The following is a 19,060-nucleotide window of genomic DNA, read 5'->3' as shown; positions in this document are numbered from 1 at the left end:
TAGGGAACCAGTTATTAGGATTTTGGGAGCTCATCACAGTGTATAGGTGAGGCTGCTCACTGCTGTGCTGTGACAGTCATGTACCTGATTTGTACATTGCGCACCTGGCTGGCTGCAGGACAGCGTGTCTTGGTGACAAGCCTTGTGTGTGTGTGTGTGTCATCCCTCAAATCAAGTCATTTAGATCCCTGACAGGGCATCCAGCAGGAGCCCAAATCCAGAAGGAGAGAAGCACTAGGAGGAGCTGAAGGTTAAAGCTTACTCTACTTTTCAAAGTCAGCTGAAGAACAGACTCTGGGTGACTGGATGCCTGGGTTCAGTGGCTGGCTCTAGCACTTACTTCCTGGGCAGCCCTGCAGAGAGCAGTTAATCTCCTTGGGTTTCTTTTTCCCCATGTATAAAGCAGAAATAATGATATTCACCTCAGGGATGGGCTGCTAATATTTTAACATGGGGTTCTTACAGAAATACCCCACCACCACTTCCCCTGAGGGAAATCTAATGGACAATGGGGATCTGTCCATTTCGTCTCCTTCATTCAAGGAGCAAGGCAGAGCCCTCTGGCAAACAGACTTGAAGTGAGTGTGCCTCTGAGATGTGCATGGAACAGGTTCTCCTCTAACCCAGACAAGCTTGTGCCCCAGGATAGCCCCACTGGGCCCCACTCACCATTGCCAACTACCATCATTTGCACCAGTGGAAACTGGTTGGAAAGCCCTAGCACAGCAGGGTGGTAACATCTCACCCACTTTGCACTAGTGTAAAAGACTTGGCAAGGTGAAGGCTGAAAGAGAATCAGCCACATGGACTTCACTGGCATGATGCCCGATTGACACCAGGATAATTGTTGAGATCTGGATGACCATGTACAGCTCAGCTTGTGCCATTCTGAGCGTGTGTGTGTGTGTGTTATGGAGGGCGGTTAAAGATCCTGTGTGGGGATTGGGCGTTCTATTTACCAAGGGCTATTTTGGGAGAATCTCTGACCCTTGGTACCACCAGGCCCCTTCCGAAGACCCAGATCTGCTCTGCAGTATGTTTCTACAAGAAGGCCGTCATGTCATCCTAGGCAGGGGAACCCCTCTCCCAACCTTCCCTTCAGTTTGGCTGGAGAACACAGGACAGCCCAGCACCAGCAAGTCAGTGACTCACTGAGCGAGCTCTTCCATTAGCATCTCTGTGAAGCTGCTTTAGACATGACAATTACTAGGTACCAGTATCAGAGGGGTAGCCGTGTTAGTCTGGATCTGTAAAAGCAGCAGAGAATCCTGTGGCACCTTATAGACTAACAGACGTTTTGGAGCGTGAGCTTTCGTGGGTGAATACCCATCTGACGAAGTGGGTATTCACCTACGAAAGCTCACGCTCCAAAACGTCTGTTAGTCTATAAGGTGCCACAGGATTCTCTGCTGCTTTTATAGGTACCAGTCTCTGCTTTGTTGGCCTGCCACAGGGTGGCTGGCCCCTGTGAGGAGAGTCAGGGTGATGGGCTCGTTCGCCTCAATGAAACCCATCTCAGCCCACCTGTGAGCAGCTGCCTAGGTGGCTCCTTGGCAGCTAATTAGCTGAAGAGCACTTGGGCCTGATGAAAGGCTGCCAGAACTCAGCTGGGGCAGGGTGACTGGTGGGGAGAGGGAGCTGCCCAGGAACAGTACTTCTTGGAGTGGGGAGGGATAGCTCAGTGGTTTGAGCATTAGCCTGCTAAACTAAAGGCTGTGAGTTCAGTTCTTGAGGGGGCCACTTAGGGATCTGGGGCAAAATCAGTACTTGGTCCTATTGGTGAAGGCAGGATACTAGACTCAATGACCTTTTTTTAAAAAAAAAAAACACAGTGCTCCTTGGGGAAGGAGCTTCTAGAGAGCTGCAGGAGGCCCAGCCTGCAATTAAGGGGCAGGAAAGTCCTGGCTCCAGGAGGGAATCCAGGTTGGGAAGGCCTTATAAACATGGGATTGAGATGCTCAGCTGGAGTCTGCCTCCCTGCTAAGAAGCCTGGGTGAGGGGCGTTCTTGTGGTGCTGCTGAATTTTCTGCTAATGACCAAGACCCTCAGAAGGGGGGCACAGTTCAATATGTATCAACCTCGCTGACCTTACAGATGGCTGCATCAGGGAAATTAGGGCAGGGTCTCCCTGTAGTGCAGTGCCTGGCCGCAAGAGGGTGCGAGAGACAGCATGTACCTTTTACACTTCCATTCGCTGTGTGCTGGCAGCAGGGAGTTCAAGCTAGGCATGGGCTTTCCCGCTAGTCGAGACTGCTTCAGCTGCAGCAGTTATGCTGCTGCCTTAGCAAATCCGCCTGCGGTGCCCATCACACCTGCTTCCCTGACAGGTGCTAGCTTGCCTGAGTTAAATCCCTACCCACTTTTATTGGGGAGTCCCCTTTCTCCTTTTCCAATCCTCCTTGCAGTTCCCCTGGCTTGTTTCCAGTGGATGCCCTGTTGGGGGGCAGTGCAGCCTATCTGAATTCTGTGGGGAGGGGTAAGATAAAAGCCCCTCCAGGTGGGGGGGGGGGCAAAGGACCAAGGAGCCAACTGATTGCTTGGAACAAAAATTGAAAACATGGGAAGGGGAGTGCAGATGAAAGGTGTAATATCAGGGTAGCAGAGGGGGACCCAGCAGAGAGCCGTAGGCAGTGATTGCTGCTTGGTGAAAGAGTCCAGGGAGTCAATGGATGCTGGCCAGAGGAACTCTGTCTGTGTGTGTGATACAGCTAGGGTGGCCAGACAGCAAGTGTGAAAAATCGGGATGGGGGTGGGGGGTAATAGAAGCCTATATAGGAAAAAGACCCCAAAATCGGGACAATCCCTATAAAATCGGGATATTTGGTCACCCTAGATATGACCAGGAAATGAGAAAAGGGCGTGAGGTTGCAGAGCAGACCCCTCCTCCCATTGAATCGCCTCGTCCTGGGCTGGTGAGTGGCCAGTATGGGCAGCCCCAGGAGGAGGCTAGCGAGGAGCTCTCGTACCTTTGTGGGACACAGAGGGGGAGCTGCGTGCATGGAAGTAGATGTGAGGAGAAGTGCAGACAGCACCTTAGCAGGAGGTTCTGAAGGAGCCAGGAAACGGGCTGCACCCTGGTGCACTGGTGGCAGGCATTTGCCTCTCACTGCAGAAGGGACAGGTGTCAAGCACCTGTGAACCATGCCCATGTTCACAGCTCCATGCAGGAGCTACCAACTAATATCTCCAGTGGGCCGAGGTACTGGGGTGGAATAAAGACTGGCCTGTGGTAGAACATCCTGCACCTGGGTTGGGGTGGGATGTGAGGGTAAGGAAATGCATGGTATGGGGCATGAAAGCATGGAAATGCTCCCTAGGCATGGTTCAGAGATGGACTGACTGCATATCATTCAGCATGCTCAGGTAGCGCACTGGGCATGGCTGCTGGGGCTTGTGGAGCAGGGGCCCAATGGTGAGCTCTGGAGGGTGAGGGGATAGGGACGGGTTGGGTGCACCCTCTTGCAAGGCCTGCTCGAGATAAGTAAGAGAGGCAGGGGCAGGCAGCCCTCACCTCATGGAGCAGATGGTGTGAGCAGCACCCTGGGTTCAGCCAGTCCTTCCAGATGGGGCCTAGGAGGTCTCTGGTCCTGGTGACGCCAACGAGAGCCAATCTCTGGTGTGCCTGCACAGGGAGCCGGGGGGTTGTGCAGCAGGGGTGTAAGCAGGTCTTCCCCTGTTCCCTCTGGGAGGCTGCCACAGGCCTGGTCACAGAGACAAGCTTGTAGGTCCTGAGGAGATTTTAGTAAGAGACCGGCAGCTCAGAGGGGCCTAGATGAGACCTCCCATGGTGAGCAGTGCAGATTGAATGCCCCGGAGACTAAAGGCCTCTCTCTGTCCTGAGAACAGGAGGAGCATGAGCAGCCAGACTCCTCCATGGCTCACTCAATCCTTGGCCCCTGCTGAGGCTGGAACAAGAGGGCGATTAGGGCCCATGGGCTCCCTGGTGGATGCTGAGCTCTACTGGGAACCTGGCTGTCACCCATTGTGGCTGCCCATTTTGGTGGCATCTCCCTATTTGTGCCCTGTCCCTCTCTCATTTTCACACCTGAGTTGGTCTGATCCCACCTTCCTCTTGAGATTTCACCTGCGTCTCTCTTGTTTTGCAGGTGAGACACAGGACGCAAGGCCATGCAAATGCTGAGTGAGACGCTGCCACCTGCTCACCCTACTGTTCAAGAAGTGCTGAGACAGACACGTCTGCTCCCTGCCCATTCATGGAGAACACAGGTCTGTGATCACCAGCAATATCCTTGAGCGGGTGGGCTGAGGCAGCAGGGAAAGGCAAGCTGGCCAAGACAGCCCTAGGCACTTCAGCACAGTGAGAGGCTGGGTGAGAAATAAGTCCATCTAATGACTAAGGAGGTTGCTTTGTTGGGCTGGTACTGCTGTGGGCCCAGGGAGGACAGATGGTGGTATGGCTAAGGTGCAGGGTTGGTAGTCTAGGAGAAAGGCTGCTTGTAGAACTGGGTTCTAGTCCCATTTCCTTTCCTTTCATTGTACCTCAGTTTCCCCCTGTGTAAAGTAGAGATGACATTTACCTACTTACCTCACAGGTATTAAGTTGTTACTATTAAGGTATTAATACTTTACCTACTTACCTCACAGGTATTAAGTTGTTACTGTCTAAGTTGTTACTATCTGTGTGGCTGCAGCACCTAGAGGCCCCAGTCGAGATCAGGACCCCATTGTGCTAGACAGCACACAGACACACAGTGAGAAGGAGCCTCTGCCCTGAGAGCCCACAGTGAAATAGACAAAACAGACAAAGGAAAGATTATTGCCCCCATTGTACAGATGGGGGAACTGAGGCACAGAGAGACTAAGTGACTTGCCCAAAGTCATGCAGGAAGCCTGTGGCAGAGCAAGGGATTGAATGCACGTCTCCTGAGGCCAGCTCAATGTCTTTACAAGTCCCACTTAGATGCTCTTTTGAGGACGTAAGTGGGACTTAAATAATTCAAGGGCCTTTTGCTGGCTCTCTGCACAGGGCTGTTTAAGCCTCTAGCTTATATTCACCATTCAGATTTTATGATGCTGGTTCGCCCAGTGCTAGAGCTGATCACACAAAGATTGCAAACATGGATATTTGTTAAAATGACAAAAATCTCTGGGTGCTCAGAAATGGCTCAACCATTTTCACTCAGGCTTCCTGAGAAAATTTGCTTTGGGCCCAAGACCAAACATGGAAAATTTCAGCCTAAGAAGTAAATGTTTGAAAATCTGTAAGCATCTGGGAAAGGCCCTTTAGAATGGAAAATGCAACTTTAATTCCCGGATAGGCGTCACTCCACACAATACCTGTAATTCAGTTACAGTATCATGGTACGGTGCAGTTAGCGTTTAGCTATCCATCAGTGCTGTAGCTAGGACAAGGAAAATACTGCTTAGAGCCAGCTGGCTAATTATTGGCACATCCTTATGATTAACTGGAAAGCAAGGAGTGCACCCCACTTCATCCTAGGAGGTGCAGCAACCTTACTCATCCTCCTTAATCAAGGTGTCCTTAATCCAGAACTCCTTAGCAAACACATCCTTAGCTAAAGTTGGTTGCAGTGTTGTTGTAGCTCTGTTGGCCCCAGGATATGAGAGAGAGGTAAAATTCTAGTTAGAACATCCACAGGAAAGTCCATCAGGTAGGGATAAGCCTCTTGTATGGTCCATTGTGAGTTAAGTGCTCTTTGAAAGGCCATTCAACTTGAATAGTCCCTTCACAATGTGCTAGCCAGACAAGAAGTAAGCTGCCTTGTGGGTGTGATAACAGAAGCGAACACATTTGAAATACAGGTCTACAGGCAATATCCATAACTTTAGATATAAAAATTATACATGCATACAAATAGGATAATCAAACAATAACCTTTTCATTGACACCTTACATGACATACTTTGTACAAGATTTGTTGCAGTTATATAACAGTGGTAGTAACAATGATCTACGTGGTCATATTTTAATCCGATAACATCATATGTTTAATGAGCCAACTTCTGTTAGTGAAAGAGACAAGCTTTGGTCTTGTTGGTCCAATAACAGATACTACCTCACCCACGTTATCTCTCTTAGCTCAAGTGGCCTTATCAACAAAGTCCTTAATTCAAGAGGCCTTAATTCACAGAAGCATCCTTAACTGAGGTGCCCTGTAGTCACTCTGGGGTAAATGCATGGGGAAAGGAGAATGGGAATATTTCCCAGCTGCCAGTATGGGACTGGGACACCCGATTCTCAGACATTTTATTTTCAATGGGAATCGGGTACCTGGATCCCATTAGAGAGCTTTCGAAAAACTCAGCCTGAAATGTCCAGGGGTCTGACTTTCCATTAACTTAGGCTTGAGTAAAGACTGGGAGTGGATCAGTCATTACACAAACTAAAAACTATTTCCCCATGCCAATTTTTCCCTTACTGTTACTCACACCTTCTTGTCAACTGTTTGACATGGGCCATCTTGATTATCACTAGAAAAGTTTTTTTTTCTCCTGCTGATAATAGCCCACCTTAATTGATTAGTCTTGTTAGAGCTGGTATGGCAATCGCCATTTTTTCATGTTCTCTCTCTCTGGCCAGGTCTACACGAAGCGCGAAAATCGATTTTAGATACGCAATTTCAGCTACGAGAATAGCTTAGCTGAAATCGATTATCTAAAATCGATGTACTCACCCATCTTCACCGCGCGGGATCGATGTGCGCGGCTCGCCATGTCAATTCCGGAACTCCGTTGGTTTTGGTGGAGTTCCAGAATCGATGTAAGCGCGCTCAGGGATCGATATATCGCGTCTAGATGAGACGCGATATATCGATCCCCGAGCAATCGATTGTAACGCGCCGATACGGCGCGTCGTATAGACGTGGCCTCTCTCTGTACATATATTCTTACTGTATTTTCCACTACATGCATCTGATGAAGTGGATTTTAGCCCACGAAAGCTTATGCCGAAATACATTTGTTAGTCTCTAAGGTGACACAAGTACTCCTCATTCTTTTTGCTGATACAGACTAACACGGCTACCACTCTGAAACCTAGTTTAGTTAAACTAGTTATGCTACTCTGAGGGTGAAAAATTCTCCCCCTTGAGAGATGTAGTTAAGCTGACCTACGCCCTGGTGCAGACACCGCTAGGTCAACAGAAGATTTCTTTCTTCGACCTAGCTACCACTTCTCAAGGAGGTGGATTTACTACATTGATAGAAAAATCGTTCCTATCACTATAGCAAGTATCTACCCTACAGCATACAGCGGCATAGCTGCAGTGCTGTAGTGTAAACATATCTTAAACTGATGACAGTTTGTGCGCAGACAAGGCCTATGATGAAGTCCTCGATGTACAGCACCACACTCTGCTGAATGAAGTACAAACTCTCTTCCCCACCACATAGGAGCCAGCTACATTTAGCATTTTGTCTCATTCCTTCCATTTGAGTCATCACACCTTCCACCTGAGATCAGGAAACCATAGCATTTTCACATAAGTACAAATCACGAATAATTCCCTCCCCATTCACAATTCCACCACGCCAACTCTTCTTTCACAAAGCCTGTCCCAGACACTCAGTCGCCATTCATTCCACATAAACCACAAAGCGCCTTCTGCTCTAAAAATTAGAAACACCACTGTCACTGTCATTTTAGTTGCCTTCCTGGCGTGGTTCTGAGACCGTGACACTTACACCTACACACTGTGCTCAGCCTGCCAAAATCCACTCTGCACATTTGGCAGGATATTTGGTAATGCAATTATAATAAAGGAAATCCCAAGAGGATGGTAAATTTTGGCCAGGTTGTGTGTATAATTCTGTTAGGAAGAAGGTGGGAATGCTACTTGCTTTCAGTCCCATAATGTTAAAATATAGACCTCCAGGATCATCACAGGCTGCAGTTCGGTCCATATCAGTGGAACTGGATGCAAGTTATGGTCCAGGTTAAGAGAATGAAACTGTTGTATTCTGAGTCAAGGAATGTTTTGCAAACTCCCTTCTGCATCTTCCTGTAGAGAAAGAAAGTACAAAGGCCCTTCGCAAAGAATTAATACAAATCTGAATTGTCTTTAATTATCTTAATGCATTATCTCTTTTTAATTAATTAGTGGATTATTTTAATGAAGAGAAAGGCAAGATGCCTCTGGGGTCCTGGAGCAGGATTTTTACAGCTATGGAACAAAGCAGCTTTAATTGTTTCATCTGAAGATTATTTCTCTTCTTTCGCTATGCCTGCCTGCTCTCAGCAAATTGGATCTAGATATTAATGACACTCACTAAGTCCCTGGAAGCTAGTCTGCGAGTGTCAGACTGACATACTGATTTTAGAACAGCAGACAGCTTGGGTTTTGATTGAATTTTTGCTGCTGTAGGGCCTGATCCAAAGCCCATTGAAATCAATGGGAATTTTTCCATATTAACTCAAATGGGCTTTGAATCAGACACCTGGCCCACCCTATTACTTTTACATACTTAGACAGAACAACTGGTCCAAACTTACTGTCCTCCTGAAGTTCCTTGATTATTAACTTGATTACTAGATTTCCTGCCTAGTCTTTCTCCTATACTTAGCTGTTTTGTGGGTTGCTCCCTGCAGAGCCCCCTCTATCATGGCCCTTAGTTCCGTATGTGTCAGAGAGATGTCCAAGGGGAATTCATTGCTTCCCTATGGCTCCTCTGTGTTTATAACCTGCCTAGGAAAACAGGGCTCTCTGAAGGTCTGAGACCAGTATGTGCAGGGTGGGTGGTGCCAGGCTGAGCACAACATATAGCTGTCGTTGAGTGTCGCGGTCTCAGAACCGTGTCAGGAAGGCGACTAGGATGGCGATAGCGATGTTTCTCGTTTTCTGAGCGGAAGGCAGTTTGTGGTTTATATGGAATGGTGGCTGAACAACTCAGACAGGCTTCATGGTATTGTGAGCGCGGGAGGGAGCTATTTGTACGTAGAGGGTAATATGTGACAGGCTTTTTGACCTCGGGCGGAAGGCGGGTCTGCGGGTTGGCTCATAAATGGAAGGAAACAGGCAATATGCTGAATGTCACTGGCTCCTGTATGGTGGGTGAGAGAGTTTGTACTTCACTCAGTAGAGTGGGGCAGTAGAGTGGTTGTTATTATCTGCATTATTGCCTAGCAGCGCCTGCCAGTCATGGAGCAGAGCCCTGTTGTTTTAGGGGCTGTGCAAACGCAGAAGAGAAAGATAGTCCTTCCCACAGAAAGCATCCAATCTAAGTGAGGAGTGTATGTCTTTTATCTGAAGTGTAGTGGCTATGCAGTGCCTGAAGGACATAGGCATAAGGGTCGGGTGAGGAGAACAGAGTGAAGATTTCCGAAAAAACCTTAACTCTAAATTTCCTGACTTTCCAATATCAAATATGTTAACGACACTGTTATGACAAGGTTCCCTACAATGTATTACAACCTGAACTCGGTCTGAATAACTTTTTTTTTGCTTGTTCCACCCCACCCCCAAATTCTGAGCAGTTATCATGATGACCATACTTCCTATTGCTGGCTGGCTCCTCAGCTGGTGCCAAACGGCATTGCTCCATAGAAACTACTGCTACACCCGAATGTGACGGAGTTTCCGTTCTTCGTTTACAGATGGTCTGTGTCCAAATCATTTTTTTCCTGCAAACTCTCAACAATTCTTTGAAGAATTTCTGTTGCAAAAACTCCGTGTAGACCCTTTGCTGCTTATACTGCTGTATGGCTCAGGGAATTCACAGTGTGGATTTAGCAGTTTAGCTATAGTAACCATATCTGAACATTTTGGCCTTAGTCTATTGAGACCATCTCTGGAGTTCCCCAGTTCTGTAACCTTTGTAAAATTGTGGCACTTTCTGCCTACCCTAAATGAAGGTGATACGAAGTCAGCGACTTATGCCTATGCAGCGAACTGGTCTGTTCCACGTGCCAGTATTTACCCAAGTATAGCAGAGCGGTGCTGGTAGCTCATATCCTTTTCCTCTTTTTGCACTAGAGGTGGAGTCGGACATTCTGCGTAGCGTGCGTGCTCTCCTTCGAGAACTCGATGGACACCATCATGCCTTCCAGGGTGAGCGAGGTAAGACAGGCCCTCTGTCAGCTTCCCAGCACTGTCTCTCTCCTGTTCTTTGTGCCTCAGACAAGGTCAGTGTCAGAGATTGCCCTGCCTGTTTGTTCTGATTTTGTTGGGATCAGAGGCCCCAGAGTATCGGTGGCCGAATATTCTCCCACCGCACTCAGACTGAATCACTGGCAGATGCTCTACATTGTTCTCACCTCCTTGTGTGCACTTGGCTTGCAAGGCTGGTCCCAGAGGGACTAAAATTTCCAACCAGCTTTTGGTTTTGAGCACTCATTTCTCCTACTGTGAAATCTCCTTACGCCTTCACTGTAGCTACTCTGTATGATGCTTCCAGAGCAGCTTTAGCCAACCTCCTCCATTCTCCTTCAGCACAAGGTCTCCAATAACCTTCATTAATCCACAGGGCTGGATGATTAGATCAGGACACTGAGCGACAGATACCATGGGTTTCATTCCCAGCTACATGCATGTGTACATGCATCCGACGAAGTGGGTATTCACCCACGAAAGCTCATGCTCCAATACGTTTGTTAGTCTATAAGGTGCCACAGAACTCTTTGCCGCTTTTACAGATCCAGACTAACACGGCCACCCCTCTGATACTTGATTCCCAGCTACGTTGCTGAATCACTCTATGGCTTTGGGCAACTCGTGGAACTTCTCTGTGCCTCAGTTTCCCCATTTGTAATATGGGAACAAAAACCATTTTTGTAAAATGCTTTGGGTTCCTCAGCTGAATGGGGCTATTTATGTGCCCCAGTTATGGAGTGTTGAAACCCTACGCTGTCAGTCAAACAACTGGGTTTCAGAGCCTTGCCAGCCTGAATTAAAATTAAAATAGATCTTGCTGAGAATACACAGACTATGTTACCATTAATTAAAATTAGAGCTTATCCTGAATGAATCCTCAGTCTCTGCAAAATTGAAATATATGGATTTTATCCTTGTTGCTATTGTACGTTATCAGCAACTAGCATTTCAAAGTCTGTGTGACGGCAACCGCGGTAATCTGAATGCTCGATAGACAATGAATCTGTATAGAGATGTGACGATGATGATGATAACAATAATAATACTCTTCTGCCGTTCTGTAGCCTCTTCCTTCAAAGATGTCAAAGGGCTTTTTACCATGAAATCATTACACACCCCATCTCCTCTGGGACACGGGCCTGCGTTGTCATCTCTGTTTTATACCAGGGTAAAATGAAGCTTAGAGCCAGAGCACCTTGTTTGCTGTAAGAGACAGAATCAAGTATAGAACCCAGGAAAGCTGGCAGCAGCGCGGAGTTTTATGCCAAGGGCAGTATCATGGGCCAAAGTCTAATCTGTTACTCTGTCAATAACAGAAGCCAGCACAGTTACTCCAGATTGGTGCTAACATGACCGAGAGTAGAATCTGGCTCCATGACTAATCATTACCAGCTGCTTGGAAAATGAAGACCATTACAATCTCCGTGTGCAGCTTTCACAGTGTAACCCCAGGAGTGAGTCTGTTAATGTTTGTCAGTCAAAATGGGTCCGTGTAATTCTGCCACTAGATGATGCATGGGGCAGACATTCCCAGCTGGTGCTTGGGAAGGTGCACAAAGGATGCCGTCACATCTCAAGCCGGCAGTCTGAGCCAGAGGGGCCCAACCACTGCCCTGTCCGGTGCCTTATTGATAATATTCCAGCAGCCTCATTTTCTTACACATTCCCACTACACATTCCCATTGCCCTCATCTCTATAATGGAGACCGCAGGTCTCAGCATGCAGTGTCGCAGCTGGGTCCAGGTGGCATTCTGCTGGGCTCAGGATGGAGCCCTCATGTGCTGTGACCTTTTGTCTTCTTGGATGCTGCTGCCAGTTACAGACCAGGACTGCCAGGGGGTGCCGTGTTCTGTAACATTATGGGGAGAGCCTGGTGGGCAGGCTGCTGTTGAGCTAGCCCATTGTTGCTGACCAATCTCACATCTTTGCTATGCAGTGGCTTCTGCCTTGAAACCTTGAGGATGCAGTTTTGTTTGGCTGGCCCCATGGAGCATGTTTGATGAAGGCCAAGACTATAACAGGGTTCAAAAAAGAACTAGATAAACCCCCTGGTTTGAAGTGGTTTCCATTATCTCCGGGGTTTACAGTTTGTTTCAATGGCTCTCAGTACCCCCACTATACAAATTGTTCCAGCAACCTTGTAGACAAATTCATGGAGGATAGGTCTATCAATGGCTATTAGACAGGATGGACAGGGATGGTGTCCCCAGCCTCTGTTGGCCAGAAGCTGGGAATGAGGGACAGGGAATGGATCACTTGATGATGACCTGTTCTGTTCATTCCCTCAGGGGCACCTGGCATTGGTCACTGTTGGAAGACAGGATACTGGGCTAGATGGGCCTTTGGTCTGATCCAGTGTGGCCATTCTTATATTCATGGATTTATCCAATCCCATATCAAGGATTTCATTACAATTTTTACAAAGCAAGGCACGCATAGCTCCAGAGGTATAGCGGTGAGATGAGGACTCGCCTTCCTCCCCCCGCATACACACACACTTTGTGCCTTGGCCCCGGTCACTCGGAGATTGGAATTAATGTCTGGAGGCAGCCTGCTGTTTCTTGGTTTCTCTGACTGGTTTAAAAACCAAGACCAGACCAGTTGTAACCACGGTGAAGTGTTTGTGCATAGTCATCTCTTCATCACTGCGGTGGTGGTGGTGGTGTTTGTGTATCTGTAGTCATGGCCCAGGACCTCATTATGTTAGGTGCTGCACAAACCAGGGGAAATAAAAATGACCATCCCTGCCCCAGGCGCTTACACTCTAAATGTTACCAGCTCCCATGATTCTGCTTCAAGTCACACGAAATCTGTTGTTTTCCTTAGAGCCCCAGCTCCTGAGATCAGGAAATGGCCAGGAGACTCTTCGCCACAATTGTTTTAAAAAAGTCAGCTTCCAGACATTACGGTGGCAGAGAAAAGGGTGAAAATGGAACCCCACTGTGAGCTAACGGCTCAAACCCCAGCAAGCAAATCAAAAGAATCCACAATTTATCCCTGGCTGAAAAACCATGTGGTTTAAAAAAAATCCGACTTTCTGATGATTTTTGATTGCTTGGGATTGATGATACTGCCCTTGGCATGAGACTCCGCATTGCTACCAGCTCTCCGGTTCTGATGTGCACATGTACTGGCAGCGCTGCCAAGGCTAAGGCAATGGCTAAGAGATAGCATCTCTCGTCTCTCACCATTGAGAAATGTGTGCAGTGTTAAGTGTGGGAGGCTTCCATTGAAGCCCTGGGACTATAACTTCCTGTCAGAGTGCTCAGGGAGGTAAGACTTACCCAGGCACAGAAACTGCACTGCTGTAACTAAAGGTTTCTTGTCTGCATGGGGAAACTCACCACTATAATTACAGCAGCATAGCTCCCCCAAATGGGTTTTAGCCCACAAAAGCTTATGCCCAAATAAATTTGTTAGTCTCTAAAGTGCCACAAGGACTCCTCATTCTTTTTACTGATACAGACTAACATGGCTACCACCCTGAAACTTATTCCAGAATAAGTGTCCACATGATGAGTTCTACCAGTACAGCTATTGCGGTATATTTGTACCAGTATATTTATGCCAGTAAACTTCCCCATGGAGGCCCTGGCTACACTTAAAAGGGTTTGCTGGTTATAGGTTACAAACTGTAAACTGGCAAAAACCCCTAGAGAAGATGCAGCTTATACCAGCAAAAATCACAGAATCATATAAACATAGGGCTGCCTGGAAGGGGCCTTGAGAAGGAATCGAGTCCAGCCCCCTCCGCTGTGGCAGGACCAAGAATGCACATGCCCTAAGTCAGTGGTGGAGCCAGGCTTAGAACTCTGGTCTCATGGCTTAGTTCCCATCCCTAGCTACCATGGTGCACGCCCTCCTTAGCACCGTTTTCTGCTGGATGACCTTTCCCTTATTCTTGGTCTCACAGGGATGTTGCGCTGGACCTTGCATAAGAAAATTGATCGGAATCCCCTCAACAGCGCCATCTTGGTTAAAATCCTGGTGAAAGAGTTGGAAAGGGTAAGAAGAGAGAACAACGTCTGCCATTGGTGCCTGGTACCGAATTGGTCCGTGTCTAGCATAGCCATCTCACCATGGCTTTATATGGCCCTCCTTAACATGGTATCTCTGACTGGGTTGCTAGACCAGCTCTATGCCTGCAGCAGCCTCTTCCTGCTGTTATAGATGTTGCTGAGAAGGAAGATCCCAGCCGTCTCTGGAGCTCTGACTCTGAGCACGGAGATGTTAACTGCACCGCTCAGTGCCTGGGATGGCCAAACCAGGGGGCAGTAGAGGCTGGAATTATTGGGGGGGCTGATCTGTGCTTCTGCCCTGCAATATTTCCTCTGTCACCAGGGAGGGTGTGTGGTCACCAGCCTCATTCCTGTAATTTGGTGGCATGCTGTGAACACCACAATTCAGAGAAGCTCTGTAAGTACTTAATTGGGTGGGTGGGTCCAGATACCAATCTACCAACTGCCTTGCACCACGCTTCTCCCACGGACCCCAGCTGCTCTCTCAATAGCCATGGAACCTCTTCCCCAGCCCCCATGACCTATCTCCCTCTGTGGCTGGAGGAGGAGAGCAGTGGGAGAGTCACCTTTAGCAGATTCACCACACTGCCCCGTCCTGGCTTCCAGCTGCTCAGCAGGTTTATCACAAGGACCTGATTTGTTTGGTGTCACCTGAATTGGGAAACACAGTGCTGTGGTTAAAGGACAAATGTCTGAATGTCTGGTAGCTTAGAATTAAGGTGCTACAAGAAGCTGTATGGCTACTCTGTGTCAGGGCCCACCTATGCCTACACCACAGACCTTCCCCTCCACCCATCTGACCTACACATTGCCACCTCTCCCCACAAGCAGGCTGCTGATCAGATCACAGACTGTATACCAGTTCCCCATCCTACTGAGGTTGAGAAACCCCAATATCTCACCTCCTGTTTTTCCTCACCTGTTTTTGTTAGTGTCATGGTACAAATCCCCACTCTGAACCTTAGCGTCCAAGAGATGGGGTACCAGCATGAATTCCTCTAAGCTTAATTACTAGCTTAGTACTTGTAGCGCTGCCCACCCAACCAAGAATTCCAGCGCCTGGTACCTCGGTGCCCGCCAAACCCTGCCCCGGAAACCCCAAGACCAACCTCTGGATCTTAACACAAGGAAAGTAACCCGTCCCGCCCATTGCCTGTCCAGGTCTCCTGGATTACCGAGATCACTGGATGATTCAACACTCCTGAAATCACAAAATTCCTCCCTCCCTTCTTTTCCCTCCCAGACTCTTCCTGAGAGCAGAAAGTAAATCCCTGACGAGAAATTAGCTTTCCTCCTCCCCTTTCCCACCATTCCCTGAATGATCCAGATCCCCCTGGGTCTCAACACCAGAATAAAAAAACAATCAGGTTCTAAAACAAAAACTTTTAATGAAGAGAGAAAAACAGTAAAAAATTACTTTGAAATATAAATTTGAATAGGTACATGTTTTTAACTAAGGCACGGAATGACCCTCCAAAGACCTAATATACAAGATACAAATTAAAATCCTTCTAGCAAAAATACAAATTTTGAACTCCTCCCAGCCAAATCACATTTGCCAAATAAAGAAAACAAACATCTAGCCTACCGCCTAGATCTACCGCCTAGACTTACTATTTGGAATCTAATATAGAACCTGTATCCAAAGAGAGAATGGAGAGAAACCTGGTTGCATACGTCGTGGTCCCGATCTGAGCCCCCAGAGTGAATCAACGACCACAAAACTAACAAGCTAACAGCACACACAGAAACTTCCCTCCCTCCAGATTTGAAAGTATCCCGTCTCCTGATTGGTCCTCTGGTCAGATGACAGCCAGGCCTACTGAACTTGTTAACCCTTTATAGTCAAAGAGATATAAAGTACTTCTGTGCTATTAACTTTTCTTATCTGTTTATGACAGTTGGGTTCAAAAAAGAACTAGATAAATTCATGGAGGATAGGTCTGTCAATGGCTATTAGCCAAGGTGTACAGGAATGGTGCCCCTAGCCTCTGTTTGCCAGAAGCTGGGAATGGACAACAGGGGATGGATAACTTGATGATTAGCTGTTCTGTTCATTCCTTCTGGGACACCTGGCACTGGCCACTATCGGAAGACAGGATGCTGGGCTAGATGGACCTTTGTTCTGACCCAGTAGGGCCATTCTTATGTTCTTATATTCATCTTCTGGCGCAAAGCCCAGCATATCTATAATATCTCACACTGTGACTCCTGTTTATAATCTAACTGCTCTACACCCTCCTGCACCCCTAGAGCGAACCCGGTCTGTCCCGCCTGCCCTCCCCAGGACTGTCTGGGCCTGGAATGCTGCCCTACCATGCGGCCATTATCCTCTCTTCTTATGTTACTCAGATACCCCACACCCAGCGCCAGGGCCTTCGCCTGCCCACTCTGTGCAGTGCTGAAGCCTCTGGGCCAGATTCTCAGTGACACTGAGGCCTAGCCTACACACAAAAGGTGTGCTGCTCTAACTAGACCGGGGCAGTTAAAGCAGTACCGCTCGCCCCAGTGCAAGTGCAGCTATACTGCTATAAAGGTGCCTTATGCTGGTCTAGCTTATTTCTGTTGGGAAGACCAATAAGCGATATCAATATAAGGTACCTTTATAGCAGTATAACTGCATCCGCACTAGGGACTGTACCAGAAAATCTGTATTGCTAAAAAATCACACACACACACCCCAATTGAAATAGCTATACTGGTAATAAATGTGTGTGACCAGTGTCAAGGGGCCTTAAGTGGGCGGAAATGCCCCCTGAGGTTACTCTCCCTGATGGAGCTCTCCCCAGCCAGTACAGAGCTGCTCCCAGGCCCTGGCTTGGGGGCCCCAGGGTGCTAGGGGCATGACTGCAGGGCTGTGCTCTAGGGCTATTCTCCCTGAGCTGGGGGGCAGTGCAAGCTGCTCCCCATGGTGTTCTCTGTCTGCTCTGCAGGCTGCTACAGAGATGGAGTGAGGCCATAGATCCCTTCTCTTTGTTGCCCTTCTGACAGCCATAAGGCCTTAGGCAGGGGGACGAGGGAGCAGAAATCCTTTGCATCTGCTTGTCCGTCTGCACCTACCCACATGCACACCCGCAGTCTGGCTCCTGGTGTTTATCTCTGGGTATAATCTCAGATTTCCGTGCTATGATCATGTTGCAGTGGCACTGGCATGTGATTTGCCAGTGCTGCAGCCGCTTAGGCTGGCTGGCTGGCTGACACTTGATGCCATCTCTTTAGCAAGGGTTGGGTTCTGGCTATCTGCTTATAAAATAAAGGTCTCGGTCTAAAACACAAACCACCGCATACTGCGTGCCAGAGTGAATGCAGCAGGCACCTTATCTCAGTGATCAGAGCAGATATAGTGAGACCTCTCGGTTAGCAGAGGCTAGGTGTGCTTCCTGTTCCCCTCCACCAACATCGCTGAGTTGATCTCCCAAGGGAAGGCTGGCAGGGGAAAGCAGAGAATGAAAAGATGTGGAAATGTGTGAGAGCTGGGGAGGTGTAAAGTGAGAGAGGTCAGCTGGAATTGTCGTATACCTGATTGTTGATGCGGCTGCAGCTGATTTTGTGCTTCTCAGCTGACACACAGAGTCACTCCTCCTTCCAGGTTATTATGCCATTTGTACTAGTGCTACAAATCACAGCTACCAGAGTTCGCAGCAAGGATCAAACCTGGGTTCTCCAGTGAGGAAAAGCACAAGCTTTTGCTGTCTAAGCAAAGGCAGAACTCCTGTACCTGGCCCATAGCAGCAGAGTGGACGGTTGCTGTGACAGGATATTAGCCAGAGACATTAGCACTCACACTAGGCCAGCGTGTTATACTTGCATTAGACACTAGGGTCTGTGAGCCTTTCTAGACGAAATAAATCTGTTTTTTTTTCTGGTGAATTTTCTCTTTTGAACTCCTGAGGGTTGGCAGCCTGGGCATTGGCTATTCAGGGCTCAGAGCTATGGTAGGTCTGCTGTATACTGCTTTGGCCCTTTGCAGGGGTTGATGCAGTGACCTGTATTCTGTTTCTGCTGTGCTGGATCAGAAACTAAAGCTAACTGGAAATTTTCCATCAAGAAGTTTTCTCAATGGGAAATGGTTATTTTTTGGTGTAAGCAGAACTTACCATGGGAAATATCAATTTTGCATTAAGCTAGGGGGCAGAGGGGGTTGAAAAGCTAAAAAACAAAGTGCTTTGATTTTCAGTTGCTGAAAACCCTTTTTTTTTAACCAGAAATTTTACATTGTAGCCATTTTTCACTTTAAAAAAAATCCTGACCAGCTCTGTTAGAAACACTTGCCTGCTCCCTTCTTGGGGAGCAGGCTTATCACACAAAGCTGCCTGAACCCCAAAACAGTAACTCCTCACTTAACATTGTAGTTATGTTCCTGAAAAACGCTACTTTAAGCAAAACGATGTTAAGCGAATCCTTTCCCCATGAGAATTAATGTAAATGGGGGGGTTTATATTCCAGGGAAATTTTTTTTCACCAGACAAAAGACTATACAGATACACATACATGTTAGGGGGCTTATTCCTTCACCCTCCTGCTTCCCTGGTCCTTCTCGCATGAACAGAGAGCAACAATACCCAAAGTCCAAAGACGCAAACAATTCAATGTTTATTGGGGTGAACTTCCAGCAAGCACAATTCCAGTTTCCTTCCTTGGTGACCCCCTTCCCAGCTCTGACACCACAGAGCCTTGCCTGTGTCCCTGTTCCTGTTCCCATCCCCTGTTCCCATTTCCCCCTTTAGCAAAACATGATCCCAATTCCTCCATCCGCAGTCCCTGTTCCCATTCCTCCCCCCACTTCCTGATTGACTTCAGATTATATAGCAAAACCTGAGTTTTGCTTAGCTATTCCTTAACCAATCATTTTACTGAAATTTAACTAACCAATCCTAACATATTGTAACATGGTTATTTAACCAATTATACCCCATCACCTTAATTGAGTTACACCCAACAAAATTAATTATACAATAGACAGAAACAAT

General features: G+C 47.7%; 1 protein-coding gene across 4 annotated transcripts in view; it reads left to right on the top strand.

Annotated features, from left to right (window-relative positions):
* The window catches only part of PIK3R6 (phosphoinositide-3-kinase regulatory subunit 6), a 75,804-nt gene that overhangs the window by 23,933 nt on the left and 32,811 nt on the right, over positions 1-19,060 (top strand). For 3 of the 4 annotated variants that reach the window (XM_032801689.1, XM_032801688.2, XM_032801687.2), the window contains exons 2-4: positions 4,107-4,227; positions 9,954-10,037; positions 13,985-14,076. In XM_032801689.1, coding sequence (XP_032657580.1) covers positions 4,215-4,227; positions 9,954-10,037; positions 13,985-14,076 — 189 coding nt within the window. In that variant the 5' untranslated portion in view covers positions 4,107-4,214. The remainder of the gene's footprint in view (positions 1-4,106; positions 4,228-9,953; positions 10,038-13,984; positions 14,077-19,060) is intronic. The other variant, XM_075071733.1, reaches the window with a different exon arrangement.

The sequence above is a fragment of the Chelonoidis abingdonii genome, chromosome 13 (genome assembly GCF_003597395.2).
Source record: "Chelonoidis abingdonii isolate Lonesome George chromosome 13, CheloAbing_2.0, whole genome shotgun sequence".
NCBI lineage: Eukaryota > Metazoa > Chordata > Testudines > Testudinidae > Chelonoidis > Chelonoidis abingdonii.
The sequence above is the reverse complement of the archived record's forward strand: the minus strand, read 5'-3'. Positions and strand labels throughout refer to the sequence as shown.